General features: G+C 60.1%; 1 protein-coding gene across 1 annotated transcript in view; it reads left to right on the forward strand.

Moving 5' to 3' along the window:
* RAI1 (retinoic acid induced 1) overlaps positions 1–20,322 on the forward strand; it is a 69,643-nt gene extending 49,321 nt beyond the window's left edge. The window contains exons 3-6 of the mRNA XM_057406732.1: positions 12,758–18,272; positions 19,128–19,221; positions 19,733–19,782; positions 20,164–20,322. Coding sequence (XP_057262715.1) covers positions 12,774–18,272; positions 19,128–19,221; positions 19,733–19,782; positions 20,164–20,178 — 5,658 coding nt within the window. The 5' untranslated portion in view covers positions 12,758–12,773 and the 3' untranslated portion in view covers positions 20,179–20,322. The remainder of the gene's footprint in view (positions 1–12,757; positions 18,273–19,127; positions 19,222–19,732; positions 19,783–20,163) is intronic.
* Positions 20,323–20,826: the final 504 nt, after the last annotated feature.

Consider the following 20,826-nt stretch of genomic DNA (forward strand, 5'->3'; position numbering starts at 1 on the left):
CAGTGCATGGGTAGTTCTGGTCTCAGTGTATGGACAGTGCTGGTCTCAGTGCATGGGTAGTTCTGGTCTCAGTGTATGGACAGTGCTGGTCTCTCCAGGCTGAGACCCCGTTTCAGGATGTAGGGTTGGTCCCTGCCTCCCCACTGTACCCACCGCAGCACCCTTGGGGACACGCCACATACCCAGGGCCAAGTGGAAGAAGCCACCGAGTCCTAGCCGCCAGCTCCTGCACCCTCCACATCCCATTGCCATTACCCAGCACATCCCATCTGGGTGCTGATGCCCTCCCTACCTGTGGCTACACCACGATACCCAGACATGCCGAGCTCTGCACCGTGCCACCAGCACCCCCAAAGCTCCTTCCCCAGTCCCCGCCAGCCGTTTCCAAGCACTGACCCTCTCCATAAACAAAGGAGAGGGAGAGGGAGGGTGGCTGGCATGTTAATATACTCTCCCCCCCTCTTTTCCTCCCTTCATCCCTCTGGGAAAGGCCTTTGCAGATATAAGCAAACCTTGATTAAAAGCTGCCTGACAGGCAACGGCAGCAGCAAGCAGCAGGCAAGGAAGCTCTCCAAGTCCAAAGGGAGCTGCTTCTGCTGCTGCTGCTGCTGCCTCCATTCTCAGATGTCCCTGATCCTTTAATCAATCACAGCCGCAGAAGAGAAGAGCAAACACCCGTGCCGGGGCAGAGGTATGTGCTTGCATTCGTTCCAGCCGCAGCTCAGGCAAGCAGGGCGGCCGCACGCCTTCGGCTGCAGGCATGGAGCCGTCCCCCGGCTTGGAGCTGCTCTTTCATGTCCAGGAGGAAGCAGGGGCTGTGCTCCTGCTGGTCCCTCCATGAAGGATGGTGCCCCACGGGCAGCAGGATGGATGCAGGCATCTGCCCCCTTCCCACTGCTCCAGTGCAAAATGCATCCCTAGGGAGGGGGATGCTCCAGCTCCTATCCCATGGGCTGTGGCGTGCTGGATGAGTGGGGAAAATGGGGGCTTTGTGGATGGATACCCCACCGGGGAGCTGCTGGGATGGGGATGGCCATAGGGCACCAGCCTGGATGTTACATCAAACAGAGGGCTGGCCAAACCCATCGGCGGGGCATGTGGTGCGTGACCCCCAGAGATTGCCCCATTGGCGCTGTATGGGGTGGGCAATGGGTCTGTTCCATCCCCGGGGCTGAGCACCAGCCGGTGGCCATGCCCTGAACCAGCAGCGTGCAGAGAAACCGCCCACCCCGGGGGTGATTTGTCACCGAGTGCCCTGTGTCACCGCGGGGCTCCTCGCTGAGGCTGGCGATGGAAAACCGCTTCAATCCCAGCAAAATCCTCTCTTTCCTGTCGTGTTCCCCACCTCCCGTGCGGCGCTGGAAGGGGGGGGGGTGCTCTGCCCACCGGGGCGGGCAGGGACTGTGATTTCCTTCCTTATTTCATTGCTGGTGCTTATTTTTAGCACCATGTGGTAATAGGTAGTGACAGTGCCCTGGGATGTACCGCGCCTCTGGTCCTGTGAGAAGGTGTCTGGGGCAGAGCTGCTTGATGCTGCAAACCAGGGTCAGCCAATTGCTGGCTAATGAGGCACCCGAGGTGGGGGGGGAGCACATCCAGGGGGTGGTGTTTGGAGCAGGGACTTTGTGGGGATCAAGGATGCTGGATCGTGCTGGCCTCAATATCCCATCCTGGAGCTGCTCTGTGGGAGGGTTGAATGGGTTTGGGAGGCACAGGGATGTTGGGATTGTGGTGGTACCGGTGCCAGCCCCGCTGTGGGTACAAATCCAGTGAGGATGGTGTGGCCAGGGAGAGACAGGGATGTTATGGTGCTGGTTTTACTGCTCCCAAGCCCATTAGTAATGGATCTTTGTGGAATAACCCTCCTCATTAAGGCAAGCTGCCCCCTCTGCTTTAGAAAGGAACACTCAGCTCCAGCCAGGCTGTGCATATGTAAATGGGGCAACGAACAAACCCTGATTGAGACATCATGGGGCAGCTCTAGGACCCCCGGGAATCCGCAGTCCTGAGGGGGAATGGGGGCCTCTGGGAGGGCTGGAGGGTGCCAGTGGTTGGGGACAAGCCCCAGGCACATCCTTGGGTCTGGCACTGGACAGGGCCATGGATCCGTTTCAGGCTGGGATGTGTCAGAGTGTTGGAGGCTCCAGCATCCCAGTTCCAGCCAGCACATCCTCCCAACAGTGCTGGGATGTAGCTCCTGCCCTCTGCACCGTGGCTTGGGGCAGCAAAGGGGGAATTCCCTCTCATCCATCCTTCCCCCTCCTGATTTTGTCAAGACATCACTTGCATGCCCAGCACTGGTAGTAGAGGTGTGGGGTCCTCCTCATGCCTGAGCTGAAGTCCTGCTGAGCTGGGATTAAATCCTCCTCATCACCTACATCTGGGATGTTGGGATACTCCAGGGCTTCGAAGAAGCTGCAACAAGGTGCTGGAGCTGAAGCCATCCCAAACATTGGGCAGCTTTGGATGTTGCGATGCTCCAAGGATTTGAAAGAAGCCGGAACAAGGTGCCGGAGTTGAGCCCATCAAAGGACACTGAGGAACACCAAGGGATGCCAAAGGATGCTGAGGTCCTACTGCACTCACTGCTGCTGGAAAAGGAGAGCTCAGACCCAGCATGGACACAGCCTCCCTGGATCCATCCCTTTCATCCCCACATGCCAGGGCCTCAGCACCACTCTGTGCCAGCCCGGCAGCAGCTCGGCAGGGCCATGAGACCCTTCCATGTTTTGGCAGCATGTTGCTAATCAGCACGACCCAGCGCGCACCACCGCGGGCTCGCTGCTATTTAAGGAGCCTACTTGAAATACACCTGCAAGAGGGGAGAGGAGCGCCAGCAAGTAAATAACCCTGGAATCAAAGCACTGGCGGGGGCAGGATGAAGAGAGATGCGGAGATTTAAGGACAAAAAAAGCAAGCAATAAGAGAGAAAAATGAGGTGCAATGTGGCAATTGAAGAGCTCGGGCGGCATTGTGAAGGGATGCTCTGCGGTCTTGGCGCTCGGTGGGGAGATGCCATCGCAGTGGCCATAGTGGAGGATCTCCACCTGCATCCCTGGTGCAGGCGGAGGGATGGATGGAGCCCTGCACTCGCCTCCCTGCTTGGCGTGTTTATCACATGCTGCCATTCAGCTCCTGCCTTCTTTTCCTCCCCTTTCTCCCCTCCTTTTCTGAAACATTATAAATCAAACAGCTTAAAATGTAAAGCATCAAAAATTCTAAAACCTTCATCTATTATTAACTGTGACAGTAAATTCCACCTCTGAATGTTTCACATAGCAACTGTTACCAGGACTCGGCATCCGAAGCTGATGTTCCAGCAACTTTCCATCACACTGCCACCACTCCGGTGATGCCGAGACTGGTCCAGTGAGACGCTGTTGCTCCCAACACCTTGCTATGGGATTGGGATGCCAAAGAGAAACCCATGGTTCATATAGTGAGAGGATGGGAAGGGAGCTTGGTGCCTGTGTTGGGATGCAGTGGTCAGGTTCTTTGTTATGGTCCTACCTCTACGATGGTCATGTAACCCCCCAAACTTCAACACTTTCCCCATCACATTATGGAGTGCCACAAATAGCAAGGATGGGGATGGGGATGGATACAACAGATGGATAGAGATGGCTTTGCAGGGGATAATGTTTGCTTTGCGCCAGTGCTGGTTGTAGTAGTGACCCTGGCATGGGCAGTGGGTCTTGATGTCTTGATGCTCTGAGCACTGGACTTGCGGCTTGCTGGGTGTCCATAGGGATTGGTGTCCATAGGGAGCTGGGCATTCCCCACCGGTGCTTATTCTCCTTCCCTGTGCAGCTTCATGGCTCTGCTTTGTGTTGTGCCCCTGCCTAGAGGCCGGGATGGCTCTGGCTGCTGTTGGTTCATGTGGACATGGGTTGGGATGGTTTGGGTTGGATTTGGGAACCCTGGCTCCGCAGCCCTATGCGAGCCCAGCCATCACACCATCATCCCCGATGCTGAGCCATCACCGTGGCAAGGCTCTCACCAGCATTCCCAAGCACCCAAAACCACCCAACACCCCCCCTTGCAGCACCCTCCATACCATGCCCAGTGTCCCCATACCCTGTCACAGGCACCCCTGTCTCGCCATCACCCCGGCTGTGCCGCCTTCCCGCAAATCCCAGTGGCTTCCCGCGTGCCGCTGTGATCAATTCCATGCCGTGCCGGCTGCGGGCCAGGCAGCAGCGGCTGCTCCATCGCCTCCCCAGGGAGAGGCAGCAATTTTCCTGCTCTGAAGAAGCTTGTGAAGGTTTGAGTGAATCTGGGAAGCAAATCTAATTGGCAACCTGGTAATTCCTCGGGGGGGACATGTACTTTGGTCATATCTAAGTACATTCCAAGCCAGTGTTTAAGACACGCCGAATCCAAACTTGGACAGTCAAATACCAGCAGCTCTAAGCTCCTTATCTATTTCAGGCAGATTAACTCCTTAATCATCCCTTTTGGAAGTTCCCTGCCCCAAATTCCTCTCCCCACCTCTTCCTCCCGCCCTGTTTTTCAGCAGGAACAAAAGGAGCCGGTTTTGTGGGGTGCCAAAAGGTGGGGATGGCGCCTGCAGTGATTGACAGAGTCAATAACCGGGGAGCAGGAGAAGGCCTATGGAAATCTGCTTCCCCAGCTCACCTGCCCTCCTATTTGTCTTTGGGATTTGGACGGGGGGGAACGTGTAATACCCAAATAATTCATCACATGGCCCTGAACCTTGATTTATGGTTTCCAGCCCTCTTCTAGTCTGTTTTTAACCTTTCCCAAGCTCCTTTTATCCTTGTTTTTCCCTTTATCCAAGGGGATTCCTGCTCAGCATCCCCCTAGCAGAGGTCCCAGCACCCACCATGCCCCCAGCCCCACTCCAGGCAAGGAGATGCTCATTTCCCCCCCTTGTTTTCCCCCGTTGGCAGGCTGTGCTGAGCCGCTGGGATGCAGCCAGTGCTGGGCACTGTCACTCAGGGGAGTGTCGGAGCATTACGCTTCATTATGGAGCTGTCTGCTGCTGGCAGGAGATGACTTAGAGGGCAGAGCCCGGCAGCAGCGTATCCGGATTCACCTCCAATGGGCAGACCTGTGTGCAGGGAGATGCTGAGGAGCAGCATCCATGGGGTGTGCAGGAACAGGGGAAATGGGGATTGTGGCGGCGAGCTGGGGATGGAATTCAGCCCGGTGGAGCCCCAAAGGCAAAGGCAGGAGGTGCTGTGAAACAGGAACGCGGGAAGGCAAAGGGGGGACAGGGAATTGCCCCCCTCGTAACTGTGGGTCCCAGTGAAGGGGTCTCATAGGACCACTGGTAGTGTTTAATGATGCTCTTTTCAAGCATCCTCATGGCCAAGCTCTGGAGCAGGAGCAGGAGTGTGGGAGAGGGATGAGGGTACTGGGGTCTGTCCTTTGCCTTTGCGTGCTCCAGTTTCTTGGCATTGCAGCGTGAATTGACTGGAAGTTTTCCCAGTAGAAAAGCTGGCTGTGGCCAGAGCAGAGCCTGAGGTGTTGAAGCCAGAGGGGACGGATCCACTTTGGGAGAGCTGGAATGTCCTGGGGTGATGGCCATCCTATGGGGTGTCCAGTCCTTGCTGGGGATGGAGATGTGCTGAGAAGATCCAGGACACCGGCATGGGGCTGGGGCACGAGCCTGCTCCATCCCCATGGGACCACCATGCACAACCCATGAGGTGGGGAAACTGAGCCACGGCTGGAGAGTGGTCCCGCTTCCAAGCTGCTTGTGGACCATGAGCCATCCCCATCGCATTCCCAAGGGAGCGCAGCCTCATGCATTCAACCACATCCACTTGCAGCAGCCAGCTCAGGAGACAGGCACGTACGGAGCAGATCTGGGATCAGGATAAGGATCCATTCCTTCTCTCGTTCTTTTATCCGCTTTTAATGTTGTTGCATGAGACCTGAAACCCCACAGGGCCTCAGCATCATCAAGGTGTGGGGGATCCTGGTTTTCTTGCCCTGTAAAGGGGGACCAGCATCACCTTGGGTGTCTAACACTCATGGATGGGAGAGACTGCGCTTCCTCATCGGCATCGCTCTGCTCTCCATCCCATTCCTTACAGGGATACGCTTTCTGCCTTGCTTCAAGGGGAAACTGAGGCAGGGAGCAAAGCAGGGCATGGGAGAGGGAAGGAGGTTAATATTAGCCACAGTTATGATTGGAATGGTTAATTATTAATGGAATTGAAGTGAGCGGGGCCAAGAGCAGGAGGGGAGGGAGGAAGGAAGAAGGATCCTGACCTGTCAGGCAGAAAATGAGAGGATAAAATGAGCAAGCTGAGACCTGGCCAGGCTGGTGCTTGGCTGAAGGTCACCATGGTGGTGAATGGCAGCCCCATGGCCGTGGTTGTGCCCATCGGTGCCGTCCTCCCCAGCACCCAGGCCTGCAGCAGGATTGGGTGCGGATGTGGAGGAGCCGGGTCCCTCCTCATCCTCATCCGGGCTGGTTCTGCTCCCCGCTATCCGCGCCCCAAGGTTGATGTCAGCCCCGTGCTGGGAGCAAACACGCAGTGGTACGTGTACCCTCCATGGTGCACCCGGTGATGGATCGTGCTCCGGAGCGCGCTTCCCAACGGAGAGGGGATTTACCCGGGAAGAGCCGGGCTGAGCATCTACTCTGCGGCCAGCTCCAGACTCTGGGGTTTCCTCTCCTGGTCTGTTGGTTTCTTCTTTTCTTTTCTTTTTTTTTTCTTTTATTTCCTTTTATTTCTTTATTTCTCCCCCTTTTTTCCTTGGGTTTTTTTCCCCATTTTTTTTTCCCTTTTCCCCCCTTTTTCTTTTTCTTCTCTTTTCCCTTTTTTCTTTTTCTTTTTTTTTCCTTTTTCCTTTTTCTTTTTTCTTTTTCCTTTTTCCTTTTCTATTTTTTCTTTTTCTTTTACTCTTCGGTTTTATATTTTTGTTTTTATTTTTTTCTTTCTCTTCTCCTTTTCCTCCTTTTTTCTTTTCCTTTTTTCTTCTTTTTCTTTCTTCCTTTTTTCTCTTATTTTTTCTTTTTCTCTCTTTTCTTTTTTCTTTTCTCTTTTCTTTTCTTTTCTTTCTTTTTTTCTTTTCTTTGTTCTCTTCTTTTCCTCTCTTTTCTTTCCTTTTCATTCCCCTCCCCTCTTTCCTTCCCCAGTCCTTTCCTTCCGGCCATCATTTTCCAGCACCAACAGAATCCACCCCACACCGGCAAATCTCTGCCTCTCACTGCCTCCCCCCATCCTCCCCAGCCCGACCCTCCCAGTGAACCCCTGGCTTCAAGCACCCAAACCGCCCTCCACAATGAAGGAGGAAGACCCAAAGAGGATGGAGCTGGCGGATGAGCCGGGTTTCCATGCTCCAGGATGAGGTTGGGGAGGCCACGGGCTTCCCCTGGCAAGGGATGGAGGAACCGGGGCCAGCAGAAACGTTGAGTCATGAGTGCGGTTCTCAGGCCGTGTTTTTATTCCCGAGTAAAATTCCTTGCTGGGGAGGAGCAGCACTGGGAGCTTGGAGGGGGGGGGGGGGGGGGGGGGGGGTGTTGAACTGAAGGATCTTGCCCTACAAATAGGGTGTTAATGGGCACGCACCCCATTGCGATGGGAATTCCCTGCTCCTGGAAGGAGGTTTGGAGAGCAGAGGGGGGGATCTGCCCAGGGAATTCCCCAGCAGCTGAATGGGAGGAGCAGCGTGATGTGGGGGGGCTGCAGGAGATGGGGACCCCATCCCTCCTCCTCCTCCTCCTCCTCCTCCTCCTCCTTCTCCCAGCCCATGCAATGGGCGGCGCAGCCCCAGCTCCATTTATCATCATCTGCGGGCAAGTGAAGTGTGCAGGGAGCAGCTGCTCCGGTGGCTGAGCGCCGAAATGGGGCGGGATGCGGCCGTGGGGGGCTGCCTGCTGGGTACCAGCATCCCCCCAGTCACTGCACTGGGATGGAGCGTTGGTGATGCGGGAGATGGTGGTGCTGATATGGAGCATTGGGGAGAGGGTGTGTGAAAGGGGGTTCATTGGGGAGAGGGTGTGTTAAAGGGGTTCATTAAAGGAGGGGAGCATTAAAAGGATGCAGTGGGGAGAGGGTGTATTATAGGGGATCATTGGGGTGAGAGCGTGCTAATGGGGAGCACTGAGGAGAGGGTTCATTAAAGGGAGTGCATTGGGGAGAGGGTGTACTAAAGGGGTTCATTGTGAAGAGGGTGTGTTAATGGGGTTCATCGTGAAGAGGGGTGCACTGGGGACAAGTTGCATTATGGGGGTGCCTTCAAAGGACCAGTGCATTGACAGTGGGTACAGCCACAGGCAGTGCCAGGAACCACAGAAGCATCCATGGGGTGCAGAGACAGACAGACAGAGCCACCTCCAAACAGCCTGGAGGCTCTGACCCAGTCCCAGGGGTCCCTTTGAACCTCCTGGGGGAAGTCCATCCCATTCCCAGCTCCTGGAGCACGATGCCTTTTCCCACACATCCTTCCCCTCCCCATTCCCCCCTCCTCAACCTCCCCTTCCCTCTCCTCCCTCAATAACCGAGTTCTCCGGAGCAGTTTGCGGTGTGGCAGGCAGCCAGAAAGGGTTTCTTTAACCTCCACCAGCTCACAATTAAACAAATCCGGGGCTGAGGCGCTTATTCCCCCCTCGAGAGCCACCAAAGAGGGGCTGGAGGCCGGATCCTATCCCTTCCGCCCCCACTTTTGATGCCTCACGGTGTGGGGATGCACCCCAGGGCTGGGAATGGGTTTGGTGATGGGGTTTGGGGTCTGGTGCCAGCGCTGCTCCGATGCTGAAGCATCCCCCTGTGAGTGCATGCTGCTATTTATAGGCCTTGAGTCCTTGTTGATGGCGCAGCAGCAAAGGCGAGGAGGGAGCAGGCGGAGCAGCAGGGCTGGAGCAGGCCCCATGGGATGAGCTGGGAAGCAAGGCTGGGATGCAGGAAAAAGGAGGGGGGTGCCCGCTGCCTGGGTGCTTACCAAGGGTCCCCGGCCATGGGAAGTCCTGGGCTGCCTTCAGTGGGCTCTGGATCCGGCTCTGCCATTATCCCTGCCAGGCACAGGGATGGGGGGGAAGAAAAGGGAAGGAGGGAGGGATTGAGGGGAGGAAAACAACACCAAAGGCAGCCAGGCAGCACAAATCCTCCCGAGCAGCAGGCAGGCTGCAGCGGCTGTGCTGGCAGCGGTGCCCCAGCTCCTGGCATCGTCCCCATGCGCTCTATCAGCCCCTGGCACCACGTCACCCCGTGCACCACGTCAGCCCCACGGGTCCTTGTGTGTCCCCAAAGGGTGATGCTGGGAGCTGTGGGGCTGGCTCCGTGTCCATAGGGGATGGGGTGATCCAGGGTGGATGTAGCTAGAGGGGACAGTGTCAGGCTGGCTCTGGGCACCATGATGCTCCTCTTCCAATGCATGCCCTGGGGATCCCTTCCCGGGGTCCCACACCATGAACCCTGCCTGCAGCGGTGGCTTTGCCATGCCCTGATGGCCCCATATCAATTCCCATTGCTGGGGCAGTGGGAGCCAGACTGGAAACTTCTCCAGGGCCGGGAAAGCAGGGACGTGGCAGGAGGAATGAGCGTGCAGGGCCCCTGGGATGCGGCTGCGGCCGCTCCCCCTCCCGGGAAGGGCCATAGCCTTGCTGCTGTCGACAGCTTGATTTGATGCCATTAAAGCCTTTGCTCGGAAACAGCCTACATCAGGCAGCAACATCTGCTGCAGCCCTTCTCTGGCAAAGCTGCAGTAGGGAGCTGGCCTCTGGTGCTGCCGATGGAGCCGGTGCTGCTGGGGATGAGGCTTGGCCCGTTCCTGGTCCAGAATGGCAGCATCCGAACCTGGGCAGAGCCAAATGATGGGGTGGCCTGTGGGGAGATGGGGCTGTGGCTCGGCATTGATTTCGGCTCATCTCGAGTGGGGATGTGATGGGCAGCCCAAGCTGCATCTCCTGCCTGATGGGCCTCATCCAGCCCCTCATGGTGTGATCCCCATAAGGAGGTACCCAGGGGTGCTGGATGAGCCCCGGGCTTTGCCATGCACTGGGACATGGCTGAGACTGGAGTTATCCTGCAGGCATGGCCATGGCCTCATCCTGCTCAAGAGCTTCCTCCACAGCCTGCATGTGTGGGTACCCTGCACACATGCATGCATGCACATCCTGCACGCGTGCTCCCTCCGTGCATCCCCACCTCTGCGTGCCAGCGAGCGACCCATCCCCTTGCACTGTGTGCTCCTGCACATCCTGCCATTGTCCCAGCCCTTTGGAAATCAACACTAATTAATTAATAACACTAATTAATAATACAAGAGAAGGGGGGGGGAGGGAAGCTGCCCTTAAAGCGCCAGCCCAAGGTCTTCTCAAGCCCATTTCATTTGTCACACCTGGAGCGTGAGGAGCCCTTTAGTTTTCTCACTGCTGCCCAGGGCTGTCCCAGAGACCTGGCTTTGATTTTGCTGCCTTTGTTCCCTCAGCCCTGGCACAGGTCAGGGCTTTCACAGTGGCCTTCCTGGGTTTGGCATTGACCCATCCTTTCGCTGGGATCTGAGCTTTAACCAGAGCCTGTGGGATGCAGCTGCAGTGTCGGGGAGCCATGTGGAAAGCATCCAGAAAGATGGGGATGAAGGGGACGGGATGTTGGGCTGGGCTGGATGGCACCGAGCCTGGTTCCGTTGGTGCCAGGGGGCACGGTGGGATTGTTGCATCCCTGAGCCACCAGCGGGTATGGGAATACAACTGAATAACACCCCGTATAGACCCCAAAAGGTGCTGAGGCGTTGCTGGTGTTGGTGTGAGGAAGTGAGGCCGAGCTGGTGCTGATCCACAGCCAGAATCGCTGGCAAAGGAGCACGTTGGGGCACAAGAGTGGCAGGGGGACGCATAGGAACACACACACATCATCCCTGCAGCCCTTTGGGGCTGCCTTAAGCCAGGCTCCCAGAGCTCAAACCACTCCAAAACACACTCCTGCTCATCCCAGCACCTCCAACCCACTGGTGCTGGGGATGGGCAGGATGCGTGCTCCCCCCACCACCACTCATCCCTTCATTAGTTCCCCACAAGGCACTCAGCTGCCTCTGGAGATCAAATCAGTGACCCAGGTGCTTCCCTGCACCTAATGCAAGCTGGGGTAGGAAATGGGGAGCTTTACTAATAGACGTCTGCTGGTGGGAGCAGACAGCTTCCAGATGGTACCACACCGGGGTAGGGGGATCGGCTGGGGCCAGGGGGGCTGCGGGAGGCAGCAGCAGGCAGGGTGAGTTGAAATGACTGTTTCTTGCAGCAGAGCCCTGTGGTTGTGGCCCTCCTCACTGCTGCTTCCAGTCATTAGCACAATCATGAATAAGGGATGGTGATGAGTGGGATGTTGGGAGGGGGTTGTAGCATCCTGGTGTGGCTGGGGAGGGTCATAGAGGCCGAGGTGAGGGGCTTTGGAGGTGTGGACACAGAGCACTGGGGCTGGGGGACCCCAGCGTGGTGCAGGGGGTCACTGTGACAAGCAGGCAGGCAGGGAGGGAGTTGCTTGCCCTGGGGGGGGCAGCAGAGATAGGGAAGGGTCCCACCAGCAGGGTCAGGAGGGCTGGCAGTTGTACCCCAGCCATCCCCCTGCTCGCAGGCACCGTGCTGCGAAGCAGGGCGATGCAGCAAGGAGATGTGATAGAGGATGAGGCAGGGAGATGCAAGGTGAGGTGATGCAGTGCCAAGTGATGTGATGTGGGGCGATGCAGAGCGATGCGAGGTGATGCAAAGCCAGCTGCTGTGATCTAGGGCGATATAGGGCGGTGCAGTGCAAGGTGATGTGAGGCAGGGCGATGCGATGTGATGTGATGCAGGGGGATGTGATGCGATGCGATGCAGGGTAATGGGATGTAGGGCAATACGAGGCGATGAGATGCAAGGCAGTACAATGTACTGCAATGCAATGGATGAGATGTGATGCAGGGCAAAGTGATGGGGGGAGATGAAATGCAAGGTGATGTGGACCCAAACCATTCTGTGATTGTATGCAAGGCGATGCAATGCAAGGTGCTGTGATGCAGGGTGATGAATGCAGGGCAATGCAATGCAAGGCAACATGATGCAGGGAGATAAATTGCAAGGCAGCACAATGCAGGGCAATGAATGGAGGGTGATGAATGTGGGGTGATGAATGTAGGGCAGTGCAATGCCGGGTGATTAAATGCAAGGCAATGCAATGAAGGGTGATGAATGCAGGGTGATGCAATGCAAGGCAACAAGATGCAGGGAGGTGAAATGCAAGGCAATGCAATGCAGGGCTATGAAGGGCAATGTGCTGCTGGGTGATGTGAGGTGAGGCAGGGCAATGTGAGGCAATGTAGGGCAATGCAAGGCGATGCAGGGCGATGTGTTGTGATGCAGAGCAATGCAGGGCAGTGTGAGGTGATGCACAGCAATGCAAGGCGATGCGGGGTGATGTGATGCAGGGCAATGCAAGGCAATGCAGGGCAATGTGAGGTGATGCAGGGCGATGCAAGGCGATGCAGGGTGATGTGATGCAGGGCAATGCAAGGCGATGCAGGGCAATGTGAGGTGATGCAGGGCAATGTGATGCAGGGCTATGCAAGGTAATGCAGGGTGATGCAAGGCAATGCAGGGTGATGCAGGGCGATGCAAGGTGATGCAGGGGGCTGCAAGGCGATGCAGGGCAGTGCAAGTGATGCAGGGCAAGGTGATGCCGGGCGCCACGAGCCGACGCGGCAGGGCTGCAGCTCTGCCCCGGCAGTGACGGCGCTGCCGCTCGGCCGGGCACGGTGGCGATGCTTCATTTGAATTCTCGCCTCTCTCTCTCTCTCTTCGCAGATAAGGAGCCCGCGCCATGCAGTCCTTTCGAGAAAGGTGTGGTTTCCATGGCAACCAGCAGAGCTACCAGCCGACTTCACAAGATACATCACGCCTGGAGAATTACAGGCATCAAAGTCAGGCAGGGCCGAACTGCGAGCGGCAGAGGCTGGTGGCGAAGGAGTACTACAGTCAGCAGCAACTGCCGTACTCGGGCTACGAGAACAGCGCCGTGGAGAAATACCACCGGGGAAACAAGCAATTAGCAGGGCAGCAGCTGCAAGGCAGGCCGGCCTTTTCCAATTACGCCGTGCAGGAGAACAGCCCCTACCCTGCCCGCTATTCGGGGGACGAGAGCCTGCAGGCGTGGGGTGGCCAACCGCAGGCGCTGCCCGGCGGCGTGGCCAAGTATGAGGAGAGCCTGATGAAGAAGACGGCGGCGGCGCTGGCGGGCGGGCGGCCGTACCATGAGCCAGCAGCCCCCTCGCTGCCCTTCCGGACTCACTTCCAGCAGCAGCAGCAGCAGCAGCAGCCGCCCGCGCTCCCTTACCCCAAGCTGCAGCGGCAGAAGCTGCCCAACGACGTCTCCTCGCCCATGCCCTTCTCGCAGAGCCCGCACTTCGGGCAGCACTCGCAGTCCTTCCCCGCTTCCTCCACCTACTCCTCGGTGCCGGGGGGCAGCCAGCCCGCACACTCCTATAAGAGCTGCACGGCTCCCTCGGGGCAGCCGCCGCTGGAGCGGCCCCTGAGCAGCGCCGCCAGCCTGGCCCCTGGTCCCCGTGTGCCCAACATGCACGGTTACCAGCCCAACCGCATCGGCTACGAGCAGCCACCGCAGCCGCCGCCACAACCGCCGCAGCCACCGCCGCAGCCGCCGCAGCCTCCGCAGCCGCCACAGCCGCCGCAGCCCTTGCAGGGGCGGCACCATGCCCCGGAGACCCTCCACTACCAAAACCTGGCCAAGTACCAACATTACAACCAGCCCGGGCAGACCTATTGCCAGGGCGATGCGCCGCCGGTCCGGACGCCGGAGCAGTACTACCAGACCTTCAGCCCCAGCGCCAGCCACTCGCCGGCTCGCTCCGTCGGCAGGTCCCCGTCCTACAGCTCCACTCCTTCCCCGCTGATGCCCAACCTGGAGAACTTCCAGTACAGCCAGCAGCCGCTGAGCGCCGGCGCCTTCCCGGCCGGCATCGCCGACCACAGCCACTTCATGCCACTGCTGAACCCTTCTCCCACCGACGGGACGAGCCCCGATGCTCAATCTGGCAACTGTAAGAACATGCAGAAGGAGAAGCTGCCCGAAAACCTGCTGTCGGACCTGAGCCTGCAGAGCCTGACGGCGCTCACCTCCCAAGTGGAGAACATCTCCAACACCGTCCAGCAGTTGCTGCTCTCCAAAGCGGCCGTGCCACAGAAAAAGGGCATCAAGACGCCGGCGAGGACCCCGGAGCAGCTCAAGGGGCAGCACTGCAGTCCTGAGAGCAGCACCTACTCGGCGGAGCAGGTGGGGACCCCACTGTCCGACCCACTGAGCACCCCTCAGTCCGTCCACGCTGAGGCCCAAGACGCTGACTATCTCAGCGGGTCGGAGGATCAGTTGGAGAGGAGCTTTTTGTACTGCAACCAGAACCGCAGCCCTGCCCGCGTCAACAGCAACTCCAAGGCGAAGCCCGAGTCCGTGTCCACGTGCTCTGTGACCTCCCCGGATGACATGTCCACCAAATCCGACGATTCCTTCCAGAGCATCCACGCCAGCCTGCCCCTGGAGTCCTTCACCAAGTACGTGACCAACGAACGGGACTGTCCCCGGCTGCTCCTCAGCGCCCTGTCCCAAGAGGAGCTGGCTTCCGAGATCATCGTCCTGCAGGATGCCATCAACGAGAAGGCGGATAAAGCCTGGGCCAACTTGCCCATGCTCAACAAGGAGGCCACCAAGTCCCCCTTCCAGCTGGAGAACCACCGGCCCTGCCTGGACTCCATGGTGAAGGGTGCCTGGCCCAGTCAGGGTGACTCCAGCACGCTCACCGAGCCCCTTAAGATGGACAAGGCTTCAGGAGCCAACGCGGGGAAGGAATTCAGTGAGGAGGTGTACGAGGGTCCGCAGGTAGAGTTCACAGCCGCCGAAACCAAGGACTCATTGAAGGATGCTGCTCCACTCGCTTTCAACTCCAAACCCAACATCCCTGCGGCGACGTCGAGTGCGGGAGCCCCCGGCTATAGTTGCTACTCCAACACCACTGCCAACTCGGTGGGGTCTGAGAGCACCATGGAGAACTTCGATTGGCCAGAGGAGAGCCTGGGCGATGCGTGCCTGCGGTGGAAGGAGCTGCAAGCCACCGAGCTCCCCAAGGCCTTGTTCCCCAATAAACTGGTGGGGTCCTGCAAGGAGAAAAAAAATGCCTGTGGCTTGGATCTGTGTGATGGAGAGCAGCCGGCCAAGAGCGAGCCGGACAGGGACTATGGTCAGCAGGAGGAGGAGGAGGAGACGCTGACCTACGATGAAGCGGCGAAGGCAGACAGCGAGAGGTGGCTGCAGGACACCCGGCACTGCTGCTCGGCCGGGGACTTCAGTGAGATCCCCATCATCTCCTCGCCGGAGCTGAAGGAGTCAGACCTGGAGGCAGAGGAGTACTCGTCGCTGTGCGAGCTGGCCGGCTCGGAGCAGAAGTCGGTGGCATACGATGCCTCGCCACCCAAGCCCCCCGAGATGCCTGCGGTGCTGTCCTCCAGCGAGGTGCCCGTGTCCGCCGAGGAGACCGTGAGCACGGTGGAGAAGGAGAACTCGGCTCCCTCTGCACGTCTGTCCGGTCAGTCCGTCATCCTGCTGGGCCCCGCTGTGGGCACAGAGACCAAGGTGAAGAGCTGGTTCAAGTCCTCCCTGCCGCACATCCAGCCTGAGGAGGAGAGCGGCGTGGGGGACGCAGCCCACCCGGAGGCGGCTGATGCTGAATCCACCCCGTCGGTCGCAGTGAAGCAGCAGCTCACCCCTGAAAACGCGTTGGGGAAGGCAGAGCCCGTCTCACGGGGCAAAAGCCTCCGCAACAAGAGGGTCCATTGCCGGCTGCCGGAGGGGGACAGCGCAGGCAGCGCTGTGCTGAGCCCCTTTGATGATGGGCCTGCAACCGGTGGCGTGGCCAGCGCTTGCCTCGGACCGGACAGCCAAGCAGAGGTACCAAGCAAGAGCACCCACAGCCAGACCCCCCGGTTCCCAGCCGAGGGCTTGCCAGCGCGCATGTGCACCCGGTCCTTCACCGCCCTCGCCGAACCCCGTGCCCCAGCCCCGTTGGAAGGGCTGAAAGCCCCCACGCACCAGGAGAAGCTGGGCAAGAAGCCGGCTTGCGGCGCGAAGCAGCGGGTGGCCTTCAAAGCCAGAAAGCGCAGCAGCCGGCCGGCCCCCAAAGTGGTCCAGGGCACCGGGGACACCGCGCTGCTGGTGCCCGGCTTGGTGGTGGCGGAGGAGGTAGTGGGGCCGACGCCGTTAGAGGGGGATGCGGTGGATGGCGGGGAGAGGGACCAGCGGTCGATGATCCTGCGCTCGCGGACCAAGGCGCAGGAGGTGTTCTACACCAAGAGGCAGCGGGGCAAGCGGGCGGCTGATGTGCGGCTCAAGAACTGCAAGGTGCCCAAGAAGCTCATCGCCAACAACCACCTCCCGCCCGCGTTCAAGCTGGCGGCCCCGGGCAGCCCGCATAAGGAGGGCAAGGTGGGTGCCCGGATGAAGCTGCCCAAAGCGGGGCCGGGCGTCGGGGGCAAGTTGTCCGAGCGGCCTCTGCACTCGCTGAAGAGGAAATCCACCTTCATGTCCCCCATCCCTGCCAAGAAGAGGAACCTGGTCCTGCGGAGCAACAGCGGTGGCGTGAAGGAGGAGAAACCGGAGGCCCCCCCCAGCCTCTTCAAGAAGATGCCGGTGGCCAAGAAGGTGAAAACCAAGCTGCCCCCCAAGTCCTCCGGCGAAGCCATCCCAAAGCCCCCTCCTCCAAAGGAGGCCCCTGATGTCTGCATCAAGATCACGTCGCGGGCGGCCTTCCAGGAGGCCACCAAGACCAAAGTGCTGCCTCCCCGCAAGGGCCGCGGCCTCAAGCTGGAGGCCATCGTGCAGAAGATCACCTCTCCCAACCTGAAGAAGTTCTCCTGCAAACCGGTGGTGGCAGCGGCGGCGGCCACAGCCTACGGCACCTCACTGAGCCCTATGGAGCGGGTGAAGCACACCGGGGTGGCCGGTGACGCGCGGTTGCCCAAGCCGGTGTCGGCACAGAAGGCACCGACCGTGCCGGGGGCAGAGCAGCTCTGCCGCAACCCCAACGGCCGAGCGCCCAAGGGGAAGCTGGGCGCTGGGAAGAAGCTCTCTGCCGATAACTGCCATGGCGAGGCGTGCGCGCCGGCGGCTCAGCCCGGCTCCACCGTGGTGGCCAAGAGCCTGGGGCTGCTGCCCAAGAAGAGGAACCGTAAGGGCAAAGCGGCGGCGCTGGGCATGGCCAAGGCGCCCTTGGTGCCCGCGCTGTGCCCGCTGCGGGCGGGCGGCGGGGAGGAGGCACCGCGCGAGGGCAAGAAACCAAAGAGCGAGGAGAAGGAGATGGGTGAGGGCTCCCCTGAAGGACGTACCGCGGCCGGACCAGCGCGGGGCCCGAAGCCCCGGGCCAACCACTCCAACTACAACGGCTACTCCAAGCGGCAGCGCAAGCGCCTGGGGCACGGCAAAGCCAAGGCGGTGCCGGCGCGGTGCAAGAGCCGCGGCAAGCGGCGGCGGCAGCCCCAGCAAGCCCCGTTGGTGCATCCCGCCGAGCCCGAGATCCGGCTCAAGTACATCTCCTGCAAGCGGCTGCGTGCGGACAGCCGCGCTCCCCACTTTGCTCCCTATGTCCGCGTGGAGCGGCGCGGCGAGTTCACCACCGCCTGCACCGTCATCAACACCCCCGGCGAGGAGGCACGGCTGCAACGGGGACCGGCCGGGCCGGCGCCGCGGCCGCGGGCAGCGCTGCCCGCCTCCTCCACCATGCACATGGGGCCGGTGGTGTCGAAGGCGCTGAGCGCTGCCTGCTTGGTGTGCTGCTTGTGCCGCAACCCCGCCAACTATAAGGACCTGGGGGACCTCTGCGGGCCCTACTACCCCGAGGACTGCCTGCCCAAGAAGAAGTCGCGGCTGAAGGAGAAGGCGCGCGTGGATGAGGATGCTCTCGCTGCCGAGCGGGCATCCCGAGGGATGGAGGGCGGCTGCGGTGCCGGCGCGAAGGCGGCGCGGCCGGAGGGTGGTGCCGAGGCGGGCAAGCAGAGCTCGCTGCGCTCCAGCCCGCGGGGCATGTTCCGGAGGCTGCAGAGCTGCTACTGCTGTGACGAGAGGACAGAGGGCGAGGAGGCGGCCGAAAAGCCCCGGCGGCACGAATGTCACAAGGCTGAGTCCCCGCCGCAGGAGCCGGTGGGAGACACGCAGGAGCATTGGCTGCACGAGGCTTGTGCCGTATGGACCGCTGGGGTTTTCCTGGTGGCGGGGAAGCTCTACGGGCTGCAGGAGGCTGTCAAGGCGGCTGCCGACCTGGTAAGAGCTCGGCTGCCTGCCCGGTTTGGTGCCGCACCGGCCGCCTTCAGCTGGAGCTGATCCCGCCAGGATGGAGTACATAGGGTTGGCCCCGATGAGTTGGCTTGGGAGGGGAAGTGGGTGTTCGGGCACCGCTGGCTTCCCGTGGGATTTGTGCTGCTGCATCTCTGATAGCACCCAAACACCCCCTTTTAGGCATAGAAATGTGCTTGTGGTGTTATGGTGTGGGAGGGTGACGGGACATCCCCAGCACCGGGAGGGTGCTGAGCCTGGTGGGTTTCATCCCCCGGCCCGGCCGTGTGTTGCATGGGGTGGCTCGGATGCAGCCTGGCGAAGGCAGGATAGGAGGTGAAAATGGGCACGATGTGGCCTGATGCCACAGTGACGGGCAGCAGGGGAAGGGGACAGGCACCCTGCAGAGCAAGGTCTCCAGCAAGCCCCCCCAGTACCATGTTTGGGGCTGGCTGTATTCCCAGGCCTGTGTGTTCAGCCTGTTCCCATGGCTGGCTGGAGGCTGCTGGGTGCTCCCATCCCTGCAGCACCGACTGGGGATGGGGCAGGAGATGGGGGACACCGTGAACCATGGCACATCCCCATGTCCATGCCCCATAGGGGATGGCTGAGGGCTCGGTGCCATCCCCAGGAGTGGTACCGCGTGTAGAAACCTTGTGTGTGGTGGTTAATGGCTAAGTGAGAGGCACAGCATCACCCGTGGTGCACCGGCACGGGAGGAAGGATGCTGCTGGGGTGGGAGGCGCAGGGATGCTCCGGGATGCTCCTGGGCTCTGACGATGGGCTCTCTCTGTCTCTCCACATCTTTCCCTCCCTGCTATGAATCCCCGGGTGCGTTTAAAGAAGTGCTCGAGCTGCCAGCAAGCGGGAGCCACCGTGGGCTGCTGCCAGAAGGGGTGTCCCCACACCTACCACTACGCATGTGCCGTCGACACAGGTGAGCCCCATGCGGGGACAGGGGCATGGGGTCCCCTGGCAATCTCTGCAGTGCTCAAGCCCAACCAAGGCCATGGGATCGGGGAGTGGTTTGGGTTGGAAGGGAACTTAAAGCTGATCCAGTTCCAACTCCCTGCCTAAGAGCTCATCTCAGTCTCCCCTCTGGCAGGTTAAAGCCGTTCCCCTTGTCCTGTCCCTACAGGCCCTTGCCCAAAGCCCTTCTCCAGGTTTCTATAGCCCCTTTAGGCACTGGAAGCCTGTTCAGATGGGATTGCTGGGATGGAAATGCCCCCTGCGCCAACAGTGCTGTCTGGTGTCCCGTGTTTGGCCTCAGCTGACCCCTTCATTCAGGGAACATTGACTCAATGTCCCCTTCATTCAAGCACTGTGGCTGATGCACGCAGTGGCGGGGGGAGGTCATGGGCTGGGGAGGACACTGTGTCCCCATCCCTTGGGGACATCCATCGTGCAGCGCAGGGACCCCCTGACCCAACCTTCTCCTCTCCTCGCAGGTTGCTTCTTAACTGAAGAGAGCTTCTCTCTGAAATGTCCCAAACACAAGGTAAGTCCAGAGCACCCTCTGTGCCCCCCCCCCCCCCCCCCCAAATGCTCTGCAGCCACCCTGGGGTGGGAGCACCCACCTTTGGACCCGTGGGGACACCCTGCTCAGTGTCAACCCCATGGACCAATGGGGAACCGTGGTCCTGGGGTTACCAAGCCACCAGGGGACAGGCGATGGGGATGCCAGGTCCGGGACCCCCACCCATGCTTGGGGGGGGGGGGTATCCTCCTTCACTAAGCACTGACAAGGTGGGTGAGAGTGGACCCCATGGGTGGGAGCCCCGTTCTTCTCAGGTGGGCAGGGTGGCCGCTGATGGGGACCGGACCGCCCCCATGCCGACCCATGGGGACCACCGGGCTGACACCCCCCTTCTCCCCGCAGAGGCAGCCGGTGTAGCGCCCCGCGGGCACCCGCCCCGGCCGCCAGCGAGGGACCGGCAGAGGAGGCAGCGCCCGGGGAGCGGGGCCGGGATTTACCGGGATGCACCGGGCCGTACCGGCCTATATCGGGCAGTACCGGGCTGTACCGGGATGCACCGGGCCATACGGGGCTGTACCGGGCTATACCGGACCGTACCGGGCTGTACCGGACCGTACCGGGCTGTACCGGGTCGTACCGGGATGTACCGGGCTATACGGGGCCGTACCGGGGCTGTACCGGGTACGCGCAGCGCTGCCGCCCCGTTCCTTTCCCCCACAGCCCGTTCCGAGCGGGCAGAGCCAGCGCCGGGTTTTCCCCCTCGCCGGGCCCCGGCAAAACCCGGCCTGGCCGTCAGGGATTCGGAACGGGATCCCCCGGCCCGCGATCGCTGCACAGGGGGGAGGGGGGGAGGGATGGGAGGAGAAAAGGGGGGTACAAAGGGGGGGGGGGGCGGGGCGGGGGTCCCGGCGATGTTGTCTTACTGTGGGGCCGCCGGGCCCCGCTGTGGGTCCCGGCTCCCCATATCTCACACTGATCTGATCTGAGATGTTGCCTTCAGCAAACCTCACGGTGTCTGTCTGTATATACGTGCAGAGGAAAAGAGTCAAAAATAGACAAAAAAAA

The sequence above is a fragment of the Pezoporus wallicus genome, unplaced genomic scaffold (genome assembly GCF_028554395.1).
Source record: "Pezoporus wallicus isolate ANWC-B61680 ecotype Strahan unplaced genomic scaffold, APGP_CSIRO_Pwel_v1 contig_10952, whole genome shotgun sequence".
In the NCBI taxonomy this organism is placed as follows: domain Eukaryota; kingdom Metazoa; phylum Chordata; class Aves; order Psittaciformes; family Psittacidae; genus Pezoporus; species Pezoporus wallicus.